Raw genomic sequence first — 21,230 nt, forward strand, 5'->3', positions numbered from 1 at the left:
CATTTCGCCAATGCGATATGGAGCGGTTACATTTATGATTACAAAATTTCAAAAAATTTCAATCTCAACACCTAAATTTTATTGCAAATCAGAACAAGTGCTATATAACTTACATACAAGTGCTATAAGTGCTATGAAAACTACCAACCAAGAGCGTTGGAATGTTTGCTCCAAGTCCTGATGGGTATTAAAAAAAAATCCCGAAAAAGTCGCGAATGGAGCGTGGAAAATTGAAAAATATTCGACACAAACACAACACAGTTGTCACAGATGCAAAACACATATTACGTTCTAATTATTACACCCAAGGGATCATACGATCCGTCCAGAGTTCCATGGTTTGTATATACTTGGCAACAGACCAATTTTTAAAATTGACATTTAATCGGGTTATAATCACGAAATATAATTACCGTTGGCCTCTTACCACCCAAATGAAAAACAAAAGGATTTTCACAGCGAGGTCCCTACTTTGCTCACATTAACCATGAAGTTCTCACCAAAACGCAAGAAAGAAAGACTGTTTCCTGCCGGACTAGTTCACTAGGCTTTCTTTCTCGCGTTTTGGTGTGAACTTCACGTTAGATGTGAGCGCAGAGGTCCCCTGCTTTCCGGGGTTTTTTTTCCGACATTTGGGGGGTTTTTATGCATACCCATCTGGATTTGGATCTGAAACTCTAACACTCTTGGTTTCATAGTGCTTGAACCGATTCCACAATAAAATTTGAGTGTTGCCATTGCATTTTGCGAAAATTTATACCATAATCGTAACCACTGCATATTGCAATGGCGAAATGCCAGATATCTTGGGCGCATGTTGAAAAAAAAACAGATTTCTCAAATTTCTTCATCAATCCATTCATCACAGCCTTCCTTACGGCCCTTCAAAAACCAGCAAAGAAATTTTCTGACTATCCTGTATACGCTCTCGTGTCTGATAACATGTTGGGATGCAAAACGTGAGTTATATATCGTTTCGAATCAAACAAGAAAATAATAATTTGATCGCTTCAAAGATTTATGACCTTTTTTTCTCAAATAATGCAACTTTATTCCTTCTGAGCTCTCACCCTTTTTACTGAAATATATTTGAAAAATGTTATAAATTACGTCTTTTTTTTAGGTGGGTCGCTACCTGAAGATGGCGTTCCCGACATGACTGTCATCAGCGACATCGATGAAAGAGGAATCAACACCAACTTGAAAACTCGCTACCGTCGGGATCACATCTATGTATCCTTTTCTGTATTTGAATTGTTTATTAACGAATATATTTAGACATTAATTAAACCTATCGTCAACTATCACGGTAAGTACCACCCTGATGATGGCTCGCTGGTTTTGTGAGTGTTCTTCAATTAGCACTTCGTTGAACACAAAGGTAACCAAGGATAACCTCTGCGGTATCTCGCAGTCACTCGCTCTCTGCTTGTTTTAATTCTAATACTTCCTTCTCTGAAACACATCTCGTGGACCACCTTTCGAAAGCCATTTTTTAAGACACTGTTACTTAAACTCAAGGTTCGAGAGCAATAAAATTGAACCCTCATGAATGATGTCCGTCCAGACAGGTTATTTGTCATCCAATAGCGCTTGATGAAAAATGTTAAATAAATTCAAACTCCATATGATTAAAAATTTTACAGTCAAAACACCTAAATGATTGAAATTCATAAAGCAGCAATCGAAAATTTCCATTTTAATATAAATAACGTGAATTTCACGCTTAATGTGATCAGATCGGGACTTAAGGTTTTTGATAACAATAACCTGATTGATAACTTTTATCTGAAAAAATTCCATTAGTTCAAGGACCATATGTTCTATTTGGTCGAACGGGACAACTCCATATTTCTTTCCCACATGACAGGTTTAAATCGTGAATTTTTTTCAATTGTTCTATATATATAAATCAGTGTTTTTCCTCTTTAAGCTAAAATTTTTTTTTTGTTCAGAAGTTGTGAGGAATCGCAATGGAACTGTCTAAATGTGAATTACGAATTAAGATACTTCTGTTTATGTACGGTACGTTCCGTAGATTCTCTTATGAAGGTCTTTCGGCCGAAGAACTGTGAATGTGGTCAGTTGAAAGAAACTGGCCATGAACTGAAGAAAGGTACTTTTTTTTTTTTACCTTACACATGCCTTCACTATAGCAAAGCCATTACAAGAGCAGCGCTGCACGTACATAGATCATAGCGGCTATTACGGCCCAGGACGTTGTGAACTGAGTACGGAAATTTTTATCAATAAGGGAGCCTTCTGCCTTCCTACAGTGTAGGACCTACATATTCTTGTAATAATATTGATAACGTTAACTTATAGGGAAAAATAAGTATGGATCAATCTTATAGCTTCAAAATATGCAAAAAGGAAAAAAAAAATTTCGGCGAAAACAAAATTGATAACATAAACCGAAGTCCTAATAACAATAAATACAAAGTCCACAACAGATGATATATGTCTGTTGTGAATATGTTTATCGTTTTCCTTTTTAAACGAGCCAATTGCGTTAGAATTCACAACCCTCCCGGAGGTAAGCTATTCCATTTATTCACAGCCCTATTAGCGAGAAACTCCCTGCGACACCGCAACCTTGAATTGTCCCTTACCAATGGATACTGGTGTCCCCTTGTCGAAGCAGTTGATTGACGATGTATTAATAACTCGCGTCCGTTTTAGCCATCCCGTTAAAAATTTTAAACACTTCCATATCATATTTCCCCCCTTCCCCCGACATCTGCGCTCTTGCAATGTAAGCATTTTCAAAAAATCAAGTTTCTCTTCATAGATTAAGCAGCGTGTGCCATCAAGATCACGCGTGGCTCTTCTCTGCAGCCCCTCGACCAAGTCAATGTCCCTCTGTAAGTATGGTCTCCAAAACCTGATGGCATACTTCAATCCAGGACGAACTAAGCCCCGGAAAAGTAAAAGGATCACTTCGGGAGGACGCGATGAGAAACCTTGTTGAGAATGAAACCGGACCTTTTCTGTTCAATTTTTTTACCACCGCTGAATGAAATTTTCCCCATGTTATGATATTGGTGCGTTCCATACTTAGTGAAAGTCATAACAATACCCGAATGGTAAAATTATCCGTGATTCTAATAAGCAACGTCTACTGTAATATACGAAGTACACCATGATTGCAAAAAACTTTCACTGACCACAGACTCGCCACTTATTTCATATTTGTGAGTGTCAGTTAATTGAAAAATGAATGAGAAGGTAACTAACATTCGCTTAATGGTTTGTTTCTCGTATCATTTGTTTGGGTTGGAAATCTGCGATTTTGAGAAAACTGATGCAGACGGAGAGAGAGAGAGAGGACCGAGCGATCCCCCCAGATGAAAATGGGATAGATGGAGGAAGGTGAGTTTAGAGACGGGCAACACCAGTTCGTTCAACTTCCATTTCAACCATCCTATCGATCCGTTTTTGCTCCAAAGGCTGCGAGAGCCATACAGAGAAAGCAGATCAAGATGGCGTTCGTGAAACATTCCGCGTATGGCTTTCCAGAAAGCTCTTTCCTCTCGCGCCTCACACGAGACCCTACATCACTCTTCTTTATTGCCATAAGAAAACTCGAGAAGTGTCTCGAAACTGTTGTTTGGCAAATATTGCTTTATTTGGCGAATTAAACCTCACTTCGGGCCAAAACAAACATTACAAATCAATCGAGTTTTTTTTATGTGCGATTTACCTGCTAATAACCGTGGTGGGTGTAGTGATCTGGAGAGATCAAGGGGAAATCCCCAAACTCATTGAATTCAACCATACTATTACTATCGTGCTTTCGTGGTAATTGATTCTTTCATCGTAAGTATGGACGTCATAATGAGGCATTGACTCGACGTTAACGAGGTATTTAATTGTGCTATGTTCATGTTATGTAGCACGTTCAGGTCTATTTAACCCTCTATAGTTCACCCCCATAAAAATGTATTGGAATTTTTTTCACTAATACTGATGTAAATGGGTGCTGTTAGCATGTTTTTAATTGAAACAATATATCAACACAAGAATTTAATTAATTAGAATGAATTTTTTAATCAGTTACAATGGACAATTAAGGGTAAAATATACAGTTTTACTTTATTTTACGGTTATCTAATTAACTGATTAAATCTTGCTTAGCTAAGTTGAGTAGTTGTTACCTTAAATTTCATTTCCGATTTCTTCAATTTGGTTTGATTTTATAAATCTCTTAACACGTAAAGTTTCAGCAGCGCTCAAAAAAATGACACCGATGAGAAATCAACTCTTTCTGGATAAAAAAAAAAAGTATTGTACTTATATACAAGTGGATAAGCTTATAACATTTTTACTTAGAACGACTCATTTTGTGTGTGGTCCCTGCTATTACTAATACTCCGTTTAAAGCGTTTCCCCACCTACACAATTTTTCCATGATGGTGTTTTGAAAAACCCTATAAGCGGGATCCGCTGTAGCCGTATTTTGTTCTGAAATGACACTAAAAGATATGATTTCTAAAATACCAAAAAAATTAATTGATAAAATGGGTTTTTTACCGTGTATTTTCTAATATACACCGGACCAAAGGGTTAAGACTATGGAACAGAAGATTGGAAAATTCTTATTATCGCAGATTTTTTAATGAATAATAATCCTAATGCCATTCATTTTACGCAGTTCGTCGTTGTTGATGAACATTTTGATGACGATCTTTTTAAATTTAAACTTGAACATTTATTCAACTGCAATAATAGTCGAGTTATATGCAACATGACGTTATATTCATTTTTCAAAGTTTCAGTTGTGCATATCCACAAATTGTATAATTATGTTAGTCTGTATATCGCAGAGTTTCTTAATCTATGGCCAGCAGACAGACTCGATAATTTTAATTCTAACTGGTTGAAAAATTATTCAAAAGTTTTAATTGTTAATAATACTCTCCTTACTGTTTCAAATAAAAATTACACCTTCATACGTGGGGAAACTATATCTCATCCAGGAAAATGCGCTCAATTTGAGATCTTGAATATTCGCTAATTGTAGCCAAAAAAAATACAATTCACAACAAATTTGCTAACCTGGGAAAAAGAGTGATGAAATAAATTACTGCAGCATATCGCAGTTAAACAAAGATTTATTTCACAAAAATACACTCATCATTACTGGGAGACCAGAGCTTTACAAGTCGAAAAAATATTTAGGCGACATCGAAATTGACTAGGAGCTGAGCATGATTTTTTCCTTATGAAAAACAATCCTGAATGTTTTTCAACTTTTCTGAAACTTAATGACCCGCTTCTCATGTTGAACGAAATTTTGTGTCATACTTAGACTCTGATTGTGCGATCCCATGCTGGAAATTTTAGTCGCCAACACCAATTTTTTAGTCGCAATAGCGGCCTGGGATTTGTCAAAAATAAAAAATAAAAATTAGGCACAGCCGAATTCCTTAAGAGCCAATAATTTTTTTTCCTAAGAAAAACGGCAAAAATATTTCTTTTAGGATTATTTGGACCCTTGTAACCGTTCCCATGTAGGTAGAAACGCTTATATAAATTTCGAAATTTTCACTTTGTTCTCGGACTTCAATTAGTCATCACGCATACAAAATATTAGGCGCCAGTGCCAATTTTCTAGTTGCCATGGTGACCTGGTACATGGGATTTGTCAAACCCTATAGGTGACCATATTTGATTAAGAAAAATACAGAAAACGTTGATCTGAAATATTGCAAAATACTGGACACCCATCGCTAATTGTCGTCAAATACGTTGCCATAAGTCGGCAAAATCCCCAATTGTTACTAAAATGGCTGAAAATTACCGATGAGCTATTAATGAAGGACCATTAGAACTCGCAGTGAATTGAAATGTAGTGCACGGAAAAAAAGCATTACCATTGGGGGACATAACAAATATTATGGGATGATATTTTAGCCATAGTTATCATGATATAGTATAATTTATAAGTTGTGAAAGCTTTCTTCATTCTCGATTTTAGTGAAGATTATAAATTCAAAAATGGGCCTCGGAACACATGGTCACACTGCGAATGTTGTAAGTTAGTGGTCCATTGAATTGTTACAGACGTTTTACTGGTCGGTTCAGAAAGAGAGAGACAATGAGAAACCCTCTCTAATCTATGGTGTTATTATATAGGGTGTCCCATAAATTCGCAAATAGGTTAAAAACTCATAAAAATTGGAGGAATTGTTATATTTGAATTTCGAAAAAATTATTCTCACAGAGGGGAGTTTCTTTTTGGTGTAAGAGAAAATAATCAAATTTTTGTCAATTTGTCTTAAAGTAAGCCACGTAAAGCTTCAGCTGACTATTCGTGGCTGAGTTAAAACATTTTTACTAACACTGCTTAGCAAACCAATGTCAGCGTCATAATGGAAACCTTATGTAAGTGCCAGTAATGGGAAGATTCAGATATAAGCTGTTAATCGTACACCCTGTATTTTATAGGACTCTGATTTGCATATTTCTAGTGATTTGCTTTCGCGCAGCGCCCTCCCTCGACAAACATTTGAACTATTTTTTTTCTTGTACTAAAAAATCCTCCTGCGTGAGAATAACTTTTTCGCAAATCGCATTCAAATATGCCGATTCCTTCAATTTTTATGAATTTTTCAACTATTTACGAATTTATCGGACACCCTGTATAATTATACACGCGTTCTTCATACTGAGGATTCGGACCTTTTATTCAAGCCCGCGAGAGAGCTCACGCTCTTAAATTTTCTTCCCCCGAAATTTCTCTCGAATTGATTAACTTTTTTGCGGATTTGTCTTTTTTCATACACAACATCAAACACGCACTCTCTCCACCTTAGGCCCCTCCGTAGGGTGCCTGCTGATAAGACCGGTAGTAGAACGGCTAAAAAATATATGCTGAATAACCGGGAATCAATCTCCACTGGTTGTAATGGTACAACCTGGTATAAAAAATATAATCGGATGCAATCAAATAGTGTGCATTAAGTAGTTGTTTTATTACAATCAGGGTGACCATATTTGATCAAGAAAAAACAGGAAATTGAGATCATAAAGACGGGGCATCACCAATTCCCGCAAAAATGTTTTCCCTTTGTCGGCCAAAATCCAATTGTTCCAAAAAACTCGTGGTGAGAAATGCAGTGCTATACAGCAACTCTGCAGTGATTTAAAATGCATTTCACGTAGAAAGAAAATTTAATACCGCCAGAGCCGTTGTAAGAGCACCACAGGGCCTCCAGATCTCATTTTCATGAGCGCCCTTTCTGCACTTGAGGCCCCCCGGACCATGCTCGAGTGGCCCCATGAGATAAGACAGCACTGAACACGAAAAATATGTGAGATTAATATAGATATTTATAGACATAATTACCATAATATAATCTATAAACTATACGAATTATCTTCATCCCTAATCATAAGGGTTATGAATTAAAATAAGCTTCGTTGAAAAGAGGGGAGCTTTTCAAATAAAGAAATCGACGAGCGAAATTTCGAAATGCTCCGTATACTTGTCATATTATCACCCAAATTATGATAAATACAGTAAAACCTCGTTAAGTCGTCACTCACGTTATCGAGAAATTACGAAGGCTTGAGCGGAGTGTCGACTTGAGCGAAGTGCCGTAAGTTTGAAAGTGCAATTAATTGTGAAAAAATCGTTTAATTTCAAAGTAATATAAATTTATTAAAATATAAATTAAAATTACAATATCAACAGAATTTATAGATTACAAAAAGAAAAAAAAACGAAATTTGTACCTTTTGAGCATTTAGTATTTTACTGACTATGGTGAAATACATTGGTACATTTATCAGTAATTCATGATACAAATACAAGATAAACTGAACACGGGGGCCCAATTTTGACTTGAGGGGGGTCCTGGGCAGGGAAAAGTAGACACTAGAAGGCCTCAAAATGGGAAAAATGTCTGGTTTTTCACCGGATATATATTTCGTTTAAATTTAAAGCCTTAAATTAGGGAGGGCCCATGCAGAAATTATATCCAGCTCGAACATTCCCTATCCCGTTTCAAGAACTTTTGTTTTTTTTTTTAGTCGGCAAATGAACTTCCTCAGTGTAACTTTCGTCATTTGAGCAATTCCGTTTTGATACATAGGGCTTTTATGGTCGCTTTTGAACATAGCAATGCGGTTTTATGACCATAGAATTTTCTTAGCATAGAAATCATCTGTTCCTCTCTCTCGAACTTTTCCCGTAGTAACGAGTTAACCAAAATTAGTGACGACTAAACGAGGGTTTATTAATATTGTTATCTATGAAAGATAGACGGGACCGAAGAAAAATGGCGATTTAACCTGAGTGACAATTTATTGGGGTGACGACTTACCGAGGTTTTACTGTAATATGGAATAATGACAAAAAAAAAAATGTGTCGTTAAATCTGAGGTGTCGTTGCGTTTTCATCGACGTTATAAACAAGGCTCTCTGTGGGAATCATCTCGGACGACAATAATTGACGTTATAGCCGAGGTGTGTATATACAACCGTGTTTGACTGTACGTTAAAAAATTGTTGAACGCCCTCTTTTCTGCGCAAGGCTATATACATTATTCCATAGTTTCTTTTGTTTCATCTAAGATGATATTGTATTTTCTTGGATCCGATAGAAGGTTTTATCATCCTCCCTTCTCTTTCTGCAAGTGAAGAAGCTGTTTTTTTCTTTTCGCAGAACATGGCGCCCTGTAGCTTGAATCGATTAATTTGCTGGAGGGAAGTCTTGTGAAAAAGCAGCGGAGGATGAAGGGAAAGCCAACCATCGTTTTTATTTTTCAATTTCCTTTTTTTTCCTTTTGTTTCTCGAGAGATTAATGGAACAAGCTATAAGCTATTTTGATTTGTTTTAAGATTAATTCGGGATGGCGTGTGAGCTTGTTTTCATCGATTTTAATAATCATCCTCTCTCTTATTTTTCCATCAAGAAAACTATCTTCAAATAAAGAAATGATTTTGCCCTGATGTCTTGTTGAAAGCGATTTTATGATGCTCCAGGCCAGCGGTTCTCAACCGCTGAACTCCCAGGGGCTCCGCGGCTGCTCGAGAAAAATAAAAAACCCAGTAAATTTGAAAAAAAAAAATAGTTATTAATGTTTGAATAATAAAAACAAATCAAACTTTGATGAATAAATAAAAAATAGGCCTCCGGTTCTCCGCCATAGAAATTACATATCGGAAAGGGCTCTGTGGGTCAAAAAAGGTTGAGAACTGCTGCTCTAGGCCAAGGATGCACTTTTTCAGTCCACGATCTAGATATGCTTACTGTGACCATACGTCCCATATTTCGCTGGACAGTCCTAGTATTTTCGGTTTTTTTGGTCGTCCCGACTCTTTTGTAGAAATATCCCGGTTTTTAGTTGGAGTTTTCTTGAATTTGTCCAATGCCATTTGATATGAGTTGACAAGTTGGCATTATTTTTAGAGATATATTTGTATTTTCTTTGTACATTACACGTATTGGCAACACTTCGAGTGTCTTACTACTAACGTCAGGGCCGGATAATGAATCCTGTGAACTACGCGGTCACAAAAGGCGCCAACTGAAAGGGGCCGATTTTTTAGGCCACAAACTGAAAGGGAGCGATCTTTTAGGGCGCTAACTGAAGGGAAGGGGCAATTTGTATCATCAAAATATCATTCGCTTGCATTTGAAAAATATCCAGAACCAGCCCTTACTAACGTACTGGACAGATTTCAAGGGCGTAGCGAGGGGGGGGGGGACTTGGGGGTCTGGTCCCCCCCCCCCCCGAAATGTGAGAAAATGACCGAAAAAAGGGAAAAAGATGGCCAAATCCATTGTTCTGTCCCTTTGGTCCCCCCCCCGGAAATGAAAGTGTTCCCCCCCCCCCCCGAACGAAATTTCTGGCTCCGCCCCTGACAGATTTTATATTTATTAGACACAGCATATTTATTTGGAAATTGGTCAAACCTGTAATTAAACCTTAATAATCTTTTTTTTTCTGTTGTTGTTGCATTGTACTTTGAAGTACAGGAATGCTCTGGAAACAGTGCTTTTTTCATCACTTGAGGGGAAAAATTTGAATCAAATGGGCATAAAAATTTGAATCAAATGGACATAAAAATTCAGAATTCTTGGATCACCATAAATGAACTTATTCTGAAAATCTTTTAGAACTTGGTGATTGAAAACAGCTATTTGTGGTATTTTAGAAAGTTTTGGTTGATTTTGTGCTATAACTGCAGGGCCGTCATTTCACCTTTTTCCTGGGGGGGGGGGGGGGCAAAGAACATGTACTCAATGTATGTATGTATATATATATTACCATTTTTAGTGAATTTTCAAAAACCAGGGGGGGGGGCAGTGTATTTTCAATAATTTAGGGGGGCAACGCCCCCCCCCCTAAATGACAGGCCTGTATAACTGGCTCTTTTGCTGTGATTTAATATTGTCAGCCTATCAGTGCACCAAGGAAATAAAGCGCATTTCATATCCTTCTCTATGTAGCAAGAAAGCATGGAATTATTGTTTCCCTGGAAAATGTTCTGAACCAGATAATTTCCTGTATAAATGAGTTGTACACTTCAAAAGACCAGTATTTATAAAAACCATTTCTGTATTTCACAGTAAAATATGTTCACCTTCTATGAGTGAAAAGGACAAAATAACTTCATTAAAGTAGTCCCTTTTTTAGTTAGTTATTTCAGTTCATTAAGATATTGAAAACGCAAGGATTGAAAAAGTGCCAGGCATGGGTGAAGTTAGACTTGAAAGTCTGGGGAAGGCACGATGATGATTGCTGCAGGGGAGGATGATGATGATGTCAGTTCATATATGCTCATATACATTAGATCAATCGGCTTCACCTTCGATGCTGCCCCCCCCCCCATATCTCCACCCATGGTGCCAGGTGATCCATGAGTCAGAAAAAAAATTCTATAGTATGAATTCTATAGTCGAAAAGTATAGACTGTAACACCATACAATTTTCACAGTGAGACACAGAGAGACATTATAAAAAAAATATTGCCAATGTGATGAGGACAAATAATTTATAAACACAGACACATATGTTTACACCAAGGTAGGTCAGACCAAGGAGGTTACACCTTGGTCAGAATGAGAGAGCGTCTGTGGTGGTCAGCGTTGTTTCCTTCACTTCAGTATTTTTATTCTAAGCATTTTATCACCCCAGAAGTGTAAAGCTATTGTGGATGTATCTATGTATTGAGTCCACAATAGCTTTACACTGCTGGAGTGACGACCACAGATTCAATTTTCTAGAGGCTAAGGTGATCCAAAAAGAGTTCAAAATCACCATGTCTTTTTTCACCATTTCTTTAAGGGTAATAAAAAGGCTTTTCATGAACAATTAGTAAGTGACACAAACTCACCACCCTCCATTCCATTGCCATATCCCTCTTTCATTTTGAAAAAAACATTTGAAGAATATTCGAACGGACCAAGCTGGACATATGACATCACTAACAACAGAAGGCAACATCTATTACGTCAAAACTGAAAATGAAAATACTGAAGTGAAGGAAAAAACTGACCACCACAATTGCTCACTCATTCTGACCACGTTTTTTGTTGGGACAGAACGTGTGTGTTTTCCACCTTGATAACGGCCCTCATGGGTGCCAAAACATGTCAGTGTTTTATAAACTGTTATTTGTCCTCATCACGTTGGCAATATTTTTCTATACTTTCAGGCAAAGTTATTCTTTTGATTAACAGCAATACATAGGGTTTTTTTTTGTTTTCTGGTTTTGCATTTTCCCTTCACTCTAGAAGTGTGACGCAAGCCTCTTTGATGTATTGGCAACAGCATAACTTCACAAGAAATGAATGAATGAATGAAAGAATTTCATAAATCATTCGAGTACAAGCCCAGGGAAGAAAAATCATGTAAACAAATTAGTAGCAATTTAAAACTTAAAAACGTTTTTTTTGGTATTATTTTATATCACATTACATCATCTTATTTTGAAGAATGCTATTAGTATATCTTTCCTGACAAGCCAATTCACGTAAAATTTATACTGGTGAGCCACTTCGAAAATAGGACAAACAAAGAAGAGTGGATTCTAAGACGAAGATTCCCAAACTTTTTAGTTGCACAGTACCCTTCAAAATTTTTATTTTTTTTTGCGGCGCTCTGTCTGGTCTTTAGACACTTAAGTTGCACCGTAAGTGTTTTTTTTTTGCAGTTTTCAGGAATCACAGTGTTATTACTACTTTCAATATAATTTTATTCCTGATATATCTCAATGTCCCTGACCAATATCACTGTTTAGGAATAACTGTTCTAAAGCCTTTACAAAGTTTTATGGTCTAAGCATTCTAATCTCTCTCGCCCCACCCTTGGGAATGATAGAAGTTATACATATCTCGCAGTACCTCTACTACTAAAGTCGAATCCCGTTTTAATGAATACCATTATAGCGAAAATCTTGTTTCAATGAACACTTTTCTAATACCTCAAATAAGTTTGTATAGGAACAATGCAAACAACCCGAAATTCCTTTTTAACGAAATTTTGTTATAACAAAGTGATTTCTCCGGTCTCTTGGAGTTCATTAGAACGGGATTCGACTGTACTACTAAACCAGACATGCACCTCGTCCATATTCCTCTGCGGAACTTCTAATGAATTGGTACATGTTGGAATGTGAGTGTACGTATAGTGACCCTTCCGTGAAGTCTGTTTCTGTGTAATTCTTGTTATGTGTAGTGCTGCCATCTGCAATCAATTTTTGTGTAACTATGAGTTTTTTCTCAACTCATAGTGAGTGAAGTGTAATGAATGAATAATTATATCGTTTTTGGCCTGTTGCTCTCTACAGCGAGACTTTTTTAACAGGGAGATTGGCTTGCATTCGTGCCTCGAAGTTGGGAACCATAGAAAACCAACTTCAGCTGACCACCACTGCAGCGACGGTGGGGTTTGAACCTGGATCCTCGCGATGCAAGTCTGTCACTATGACCACTCGACCATCACAGCAGTACTTCTGCTTACAAAACTGATAATCACTCTCATAGCACTCCAACCCATGTCCTGTAGCGAGGCCCCTAGGCTGGGATCTTTTGCGGACACTTCGGTCAGATTTTTAACGGGCTCCTTCAGTAGTTAATTTATAGCGTGAAAAAAAAATGATGATTGGTGTCCCGGGCCCCAGGGCTAGATCCCTGTCAGCATCCCCTCCCATGTAGGGGCCATGCTCCAACCCCCTTTACATTCAATACTAAATGAACCAAGTCACTTTTAGTGATTTCAAACTACTCATAGGTTAAAATCCCCATTGTCTCAGAGGGTTAAGATGCTCATGAAGTGATTTCAAAAACCTGTATTGTGTGCTGTTGTAGAAGTCGCAGATAGAAGAGGGGTGAGAGAGAGCAAAAATGGTATACCACTAACTAAAACAAGCCCCATCATTTAGCATGTTAAAAGGCTTGGTTCTCTCAAGTTTGGTGGTGCTGCCTGAGCAACATCAGCACATTTCTGCATCCCTGAGGATATTTTTTCTCATAAGTTGAAGTGTTTATACCTCGATTGTAAAATTTATGTATAACTGTGTATAAGTTCTGTTTCCAAGACTATATAAATGTCATGACCAAAGAATGAAAAGTGCAGACAAACCATGAAGCATTTACCAATTTGAAATCTTTACATCATGGACATTCAAGCACATTTACAGTGTACATAAATATGAATAACCAGCATCATTTACAAACATGTTTATTGAGATGGCTTTTTTGGCGGAAGCTTTTGTAGCAATTCATACATATAAATGGTTTTTCCCCAGTGTGAATTCTTTTATGAATGTCCAGATCTGATTTCCTTTGGAAACTTTTGTCACACCTATCACAAATGTGAGTTTTTTCACCAGTGTGGATTTTCTCGTGTCGTTTCAAGTTCCAATTGTATGCAAATTTCATCATGCATCTTGAGCAACTGTGTGGCTTTTCTGCTGCATGGCAAATTTCATGTCTTTTAAGCCTCCAAGCTTCCAAGAAGGTCTTCTGGCATATAGCACAGGTGCTGATGTTTTGCCCAGTGTGTATTTTATAGTGACGGTTCAAATTCTTTACACAGTTGAACCTTTTGGCACATAGATCGCACTCGTACGACTTTTCTCTTGCTTCAACCATGATCTGCTGAACTTTTTTTTTTCATGCAAAATTTATAAAATATATATTATGCTGCTATGAATGTAATATTTTATTATTATTATGTAATGCTTTTTGTTACATTGTATTACTATTAAATATATGAAAACGAGGGCTGACAATTTTGCTGGGAAAGTGAGAAAAGAGCCAATAAAAAACTAAAGCAAAAATTGCTGAAAAATTTACATTAAGCGCATAATCTGTAACTAGAATTTAAAATTTTCAAACAATTTATTACATATACTGGAACTTGATTGATTTGAATTTTTCAATGATTAACATTTTTATGAACTTCTCTTGGGTTTCCTATCTAATTTTATTTTGAAATAACCTGTTTAACTACTTTTCTTTCGAAGTTTTTGGATAATTCTCTTTTAATTTTTTTTGAATTTCAGTATGAGCGAACAATGACAATTTCAAAAAATCCAGTGAGTTGAAAAAAGCTTTACTCTTTGACTAAGTTTATAAACATTAATTTATTATCCTCATCATTAGGTTTACAATTCTTGAGGAACAAAGGTTATATAATCCTATTTTCAGCACAAACTCAACTTTTTTTTTTCTATTTCAACGTCTCGCGTGAACAGCCATGCTATCATCATTTCCACTGAGCAATATATGAAGAAATGGAAAGCTGGTCCCCGTGAGACACCCTCCCAAGGCCATATGACTGATTTAAAAAATTAAATTTCTTCTTCCATTGAAAACTGTATAATCAAATGTCAAAACATATGTCAGACATGTACTTGTTTTCACCCATTGGATTCACCATCTAGTAACTCGGAAAAATTAGATGCTGATTATCAAAATACCAGAAAATAAAACCATATGGATTAAAATCTGTGAAAAGGTTACATGTACTGCATCAATATAATGAAAAACTTGGATGGCTGAGCTATTTCAGCAATGACTTCCACAAAACTTGAATTAAAAAATTCCACAAGACTGATTTGGAAATTTTTAAATTTTCCATTGTCATATAGTTCAACTCGAGTGCATTGAGATTGTATACCACCTGATATCACTTCCATTGTTTATTGCATAGTTTCCCAAACTTTTTGTGTGGTCCATCGCTCCCCCTTCTACAAAAAGTTTTTCTTCTCATCTCCCCCCCCCCCACAACCCACACCAACCCATAAGATCCTATACTAAACCCACAGCTTCTACCACACACCCCCCTGGACTTTTCCATCGTCCTTGGGGGGTATATTTCCCACTTTGGGAAACACTAGTTTATTATGATTCCCCAGGGAAATACCAGTACTGTCTCGAGGACTGTTCCCAGTGTTCAAGAATTTTAACTGTTGTTTTTCTTTCTTCAGTCATATAGTTTTCACCATCTATTTTAAAGTTTCTGAATGTGCTCTGTTGTCATCTATATCAGACCACACCCACCTCACTTCATTTGAAAAACCCTCATTTTGAAAGCTATAAATCATTGTCACTCAAGAATGTCTGGACCATCTAGATCTTTGCTCATATGATAGTATCTTCATAGTCAAGTTTTTATTCAAAATTCAAAACATTTTTATGTTTGCTAAGCATATCAGAAGTATCAGAAACCAAATTCTAATATTCAAATGAAAGATCTTCTTGATGCCATGAAAATTATTATCAAATCTTGGGAACCAGTTTTGTAACTTTGGTCACAAATAATTTTCATAAATCAGGCCTCGAACAAAATAAAGTAATTTACAGTGATGTCAATTTCACAACACACACGTTAAAATAATGTAGCAGATAAGACCACTTATGAATACATGAATGTTTGTGAATAAATCTAAATTTTGGGGTTAACTGATGTATTGGATAATTCAAATGTTTTGACACCCCCCTTGAAATTTGAACTAACCAAGTTCAACCGTATAATTTTTTCGAAAAATTCATTGTCGAAGGTACAAGTTCTTGTAATATAAACTTATAATTATGAAAATAAGAAACTTTTACACTTTTTGAAAAATTTTTTATAGCATTTATATGTACAAACATATGTCATAGCAAATGTCCAAAGTCTAAGATCTTTGCAAAATAACCAGCATCTAAAGTTTGGTTAATGTACATATTAAAGTGAAATTTAACACTCTCTCTAAAAATTAATATGGGAGACTATAACACACTCTTAATACTATAATTAACTGTTAGAGACTATAACTATAAGAGACTATAATTAACACTCTCTCTATTAATTATTATTAATATTATAATATTACACAAACTTTTCAGAAGGGGAGAGGGGTGCTTGATTAACCATACAAAATGAGTCTAGAGTCAGCTCAGTTAATAGAGACGATGATACTCTTTTAGTTGAATGGGTGCTGTGGCATTCAGTGGTGGAAATATGATCTTCATTATATCACTGAGACAAGTGCTTCTAATAAGTGAAAGGGGGGGGGTGGTTTTTTTTATTTGTAAAACAGCCTTTTCTGGCAAACTTCTGTTGTTTAAATATTTATAAACATGTTGAAAATACTGATCTGTAAGTAACTGGAACTTTTTCCAGTTACAGAATCTATTTAAAAATACTGTCAGGGAACTTTGAAGCATAAAGCATAAAACAAACCCAATATATTGTTTAGCAAAGTTGATGCTACATCAGTATCAATTTAATATTGAGTAATATAAGTGCTTAGGTTTGTCAAGGGAACAAATTATATATCAAGCAAAAAAAAAATTCTTCAGATGATTTATAAAATGTTTAGCTGAAATTAGTAAGGCTAGGCTAGTGGTTCTCAAACTTTTTACACCCATGGCTGCCTTTGCCTATTGACCATATATTTGTAATGCCCCTATCACAATGACATAATTTGGATAAACTCTGGTTCCATCTAGCCATTTAGTAAGTTCACATCTATATGCTCAATGTGTTGCAACATACTTGACAAAGTTTAATAATGCCCCTGGAAGCAGCAACACAGTTTGAGAATGATTGGGTTAGGCTCTAATGAATTTGAATTTGCAAGATAAAGCAGTAAACTAAATTTTAAAAAGTCATATAAAAATTATTAATAAAGATTACTATCATACTAATGAAAGGATAATTATATTAATCAAATATTAAATTGCATTCTTTCTCACCCATGGGATATTTATATACAGTCAAATCCCGTTTTAACAAATACCACTATAGTGAAAAAATCTCATTTGAACGAACATTTTTCTAATCTCCTGGATAAGTTTACATAGGAACAAGGCAAAAACCTGGAATTCCTTTATAACGAAATTTCGTTACAATGAAGTGGTTTCTCCAGTCTCTTGGAGTTCATTATAACAGGATTCGACTGTATATGCAATCCAGCTTCCTTGATATATTTATCTTCTATATACTCATAATCAAGGCTCATATGTTGTTGACCTAAAACATTCTGAAAAATGACCATAAAAAATGGCCCAGAAAACTAAAAAAAAGCCCTGAAAATTCAAAAAATTTCCATAAAACTAAAAGGAAAATTCCCCCAAAATGACATGCTATTAGAATAACAAAACACATTTCTTTAGAAACTGAACCAGTCATTATATTAACTGGAGGTCAAAGAAAAAAAAGTTCTCATAGTATCTATTGAAAATCACTGTCATTCTCTCAACATTTGATTTCATCAAAAATTGGCAATGGAATTTTTCAAATAAAAATTCATAATTTGTGAGTGGGTTAGGAAATTTAAAGACAAAATAGAAATTTCTGAAAAGACAGGATAAACTTCTCTCAATGTCAACAGATGTTATTGGGGATATTTGGGGGATCTGATCCACTCAGTGTTAATTTCTCTTCAATGTCAAAACTTTTAGACGGCCACAACAGCATCAAAAATTTTCTATAAGCAAAATCTGCTTCTTTTTCCATTATTTTTTCAATTGATAGCAAATTGGCCTGTATATATATACACACACCCCACTTTTTAGTACACTTACTTTATCGGTAGAATCACTAAGCTCCATACTTCTCTGCAAGGACTGAATGATAGAAACCAGAATGCTGAAGTAATTGTATGTATGTTGTCAGTTCTTTAATATTCACAAAAGCTTACAAAATCTTACTGCATTCTTACGGATCAAAATTATTCAACACAAATTTGCAGATTTCAAAATTCCCACTGTAGTGCATGCAAGTCCATGTGTGTTCTCTTTTTATATAATGAAAATTCATCTCTCTCAACATCCCATATAGGATTCGAATTTCTTGAATTCACTTTCATTTATTGTTTGGTTAAGTGTGGCCAGCTTTTGGAATTTTTACTGAATAAAAACTAAATTTACCTAGAATTGATTTTGAACTTCATTTGTCATCTACAAAGGAAGATAAGTGATGAAAGTAATGTGGTTTTTTTTTGTTTAAAAATATTTTAGCCTATATATATTTTTATTTAAAAAAAACAAATTCAAAAATGGAAAAAAATATGCCAAAAATGTCCTAAACCTGAAAAAATGCCTTAAAAGTGAAAAAAGTATTAAAAATACAAATTTCATCAACATGTGTGCATCTCTTGTGTGCTCATAATATTTCATAAATACTCTATAAAGGATCAATCATAGCTCATAGCCATTGAAGGCATAAAGTAAAAATAATGTAATGCAATGAGATGAATCATTTTGTATTCACATAAAGCCATTTGACTATCAATTTATTTAGGAATAAGTAATAACATTTAACTCGAAATCACTAGTCACAGCTTCGATGTACCGCTGTTTAACATTTCTCTTGAGGAGGCAAGAGGTGTCAAGAATATATTAATTAGAAGTGACGTGAATTAGTCATGTCTCATTGTATGAACCAGATGGTAGCAATAATTGAATTTAACTGCTAGTTTTTTTTATATTTTTGTTTAGTTTAAAGACACCATTCAGCCTCTTATACGCTTTCCATCATATAATAAAGTAGTTTGAAATGAGTCTGGAAGCCCAATAGAAAATATTATCCTGTGGCCTCATACTTACAACATTGAACAAAAGCAATATTTTTTGCACAACTACATTGATAAGCAAATGAAACGAAAATTTTGAGCTTATTAACTAATATAATATAAAACTTCGGATTCTCTGGAGCATATAATTATAATGGAATCTTAATCAAAAGCAGATTTTAGTGTAGATTTAGGTAGAAACTCATCCAATCTTTATACTGATCAATGGCATTAGCCAAAATTACACCCCAAACATCAGCATGTTGTAAAAATAATCATCATGAAAAAGAACAATTTTCTTGTAGTACATATCGCAAATGAAATTTTTTTAATTCAATTTTTGTAAATTAATTTCTCCTACTTAATGTAATATATATATCGTGATTGCTAAAATTCATGGATGTAGTTTTAAATTCAGCGAGAATGTTGATATGAATTTTTATAAACCAGAATTTTTTACGAAATCTGGATAGTTAATCTTCAATAGTTATGCTAAATCATTACCTACCAGGTGATTCCTCTTTTATATTCGACATTTGCAATATCTGCTGCCCCTTCAATTATTCTCGGGAACTACTCCGAAACAGTTTGACGCGTTTTACGGTCTTTGTTCATTAGGGCTTCAAGTTGATGGAGGGAAAACTGGATGTGTTCATATTAAAAAATATTTTAAAAAAAATCGCGATATATTACGATACTTTGCGGATCAAGGAAAAATATTGTTCTAGTACTATGGAAAATAAACGTCACAAAATTTTTAATTATGAATTATAGAGGGTGGTTGTTTGTGAAGACATGCGAGGTTTCAAGTGTTTTGCAAAAAAATGTTGCAAAAAAAGGATTAAAAAAAATTAAAGTTTGTTCTGGCGTAAAGTTTGTTTCTTGATAAAACATGAATGTTCAAACACGAAAACATAACTTTAATTCGATCACACTATGAGCAGATCAATGAAGCACGACTTTTAGTGTTGCAAAAAAACATTGTTACTCTTTTTTTTACATTCAACCACCTCATTAGGCAATTCGCCGGTTGTCGACCTTTTTGTTTGTGTTTGAATAAGTCATATGCTTAACACGATTTTTCGTACTTATCTAATAAGGATATGTGTATGCTCTTGCATTTAATCATCCATATGTATAGCACTCACACCTTACGTATGGCCCCCACATCCTGGAGTAGGGCCCTAGGCTGGGACCTTTTGCGGGCCCCCGGACCAGACTTTCACGGGCCCTCTTACGATGTATTTACAGCGTGAAAAAACAAAGAATAATGAAAATCGTTCCGGGCCCCAGGGCTGGAGCCTTGCCAGCCCACCCCTTGTGGGGGCCATGACCTTACGCGTAGTATGTCATGTCGAAGCTGAGCTGTGAAGCTTTCATTTCAGTTTCTTATTGTCAACAGATAAAAGACATTTACCGGCGAATGTCAGAATTAGTTCGTTTATCAATTCTAGCGCAAAACTCGGATAAAAATAAGGAGCATTGTTACACTAGAAAAAAAATTCGGGTCCGCCAAATGAATTAAAATACATTAACAACGTAATCCATTTTGACTAGACCTGCTTAAATTGTTTTAATTAACAGATATATCATTTTAAAAAACCTTACGTCTTATAATAACACATAGGCCTACACAAACATGAATATTTTGTTGGGCCGCAAAATGCCGAAAAGCCCGTCATTCGCATATCACTAATTATTTACTATGAGTCGGATATTTAAAAGTTTTTCCAACCATTTCCGGTAAATTCCAGGTTTTACCACACTAAAAACCTTATCCCTTCAATTTGGTGCGATTTTATAAACCTCTGAACACGTAAAATTTCAATAGCCTTAAAAAAATTACACCATTGAGGAATAATCTCTTTCTAGATAAAGAAGTATTGTACTCATATAGCCGTATATTGTATTTAAATTACACTAAAGATATATTTTTTCAAAATTCTAAACAAATTGAGAAAATAAATTGGTATAATGGGTTTTTTTTTTGACCATGTATTTGCCATGCATAGTCAAATATATACCGGATCATAGAAGGTTAAATGAATCCTACAAACAATCTATATCAATTAATCTATTTGAATGGTACCAGAAAAAGTTCAATAATTCTAGTAAAAAGTGACTGATGTTAAGTTTTAAATTAAATTCATGTATTTGTCATGTATATTCAAATATACAGGGAACCATAAAAGGTTAAACCTTCAGC

The 21,230-nt window shown here is 35.2% G+C and overlaps 1 protein-coding gene across 2 annotated transcripts in view; it reads left to right on the forward strand.

Moving 5' to 3' along the window:
- The window catches only part of Myo81F (unconventional myosin 81F), a 215,594-nt gene that overhangs the window by 35,714 nt on the left and 158,650 nt on the right, over positions 1-21,230 (forward strand). For both annotated transcript variants that reach the window (XM_089246115.1, XM_089246116.1), the window contains exon 2: positions 1,124-1,233. In XM_089246115.1, the coding sequence (XP_089102241.1) occupies positions 1,124-1,233 (110 nt within the window). The remainder of the gene's footprint in view (positions 1-1,123; positions 1,234-21,230) is intronic.

This window comes from Pholcus phalangioides, unplaced genomic scaffold (genome assembly GCF_987345545.1).
Source record: "Pholcus phalangioides strain wild (caught in Gottingen) unplaced genomic scaffold, Ppha-v1.0 ptg000017l_1, whole genome shotgun sequence".
Classification (NCBI taxonomy): Eukaryota; Metazoa; Arthropoda; class Arachnida; order Araneae; family Pholcidae; genus Pholcus; species Pholcus phalangioides.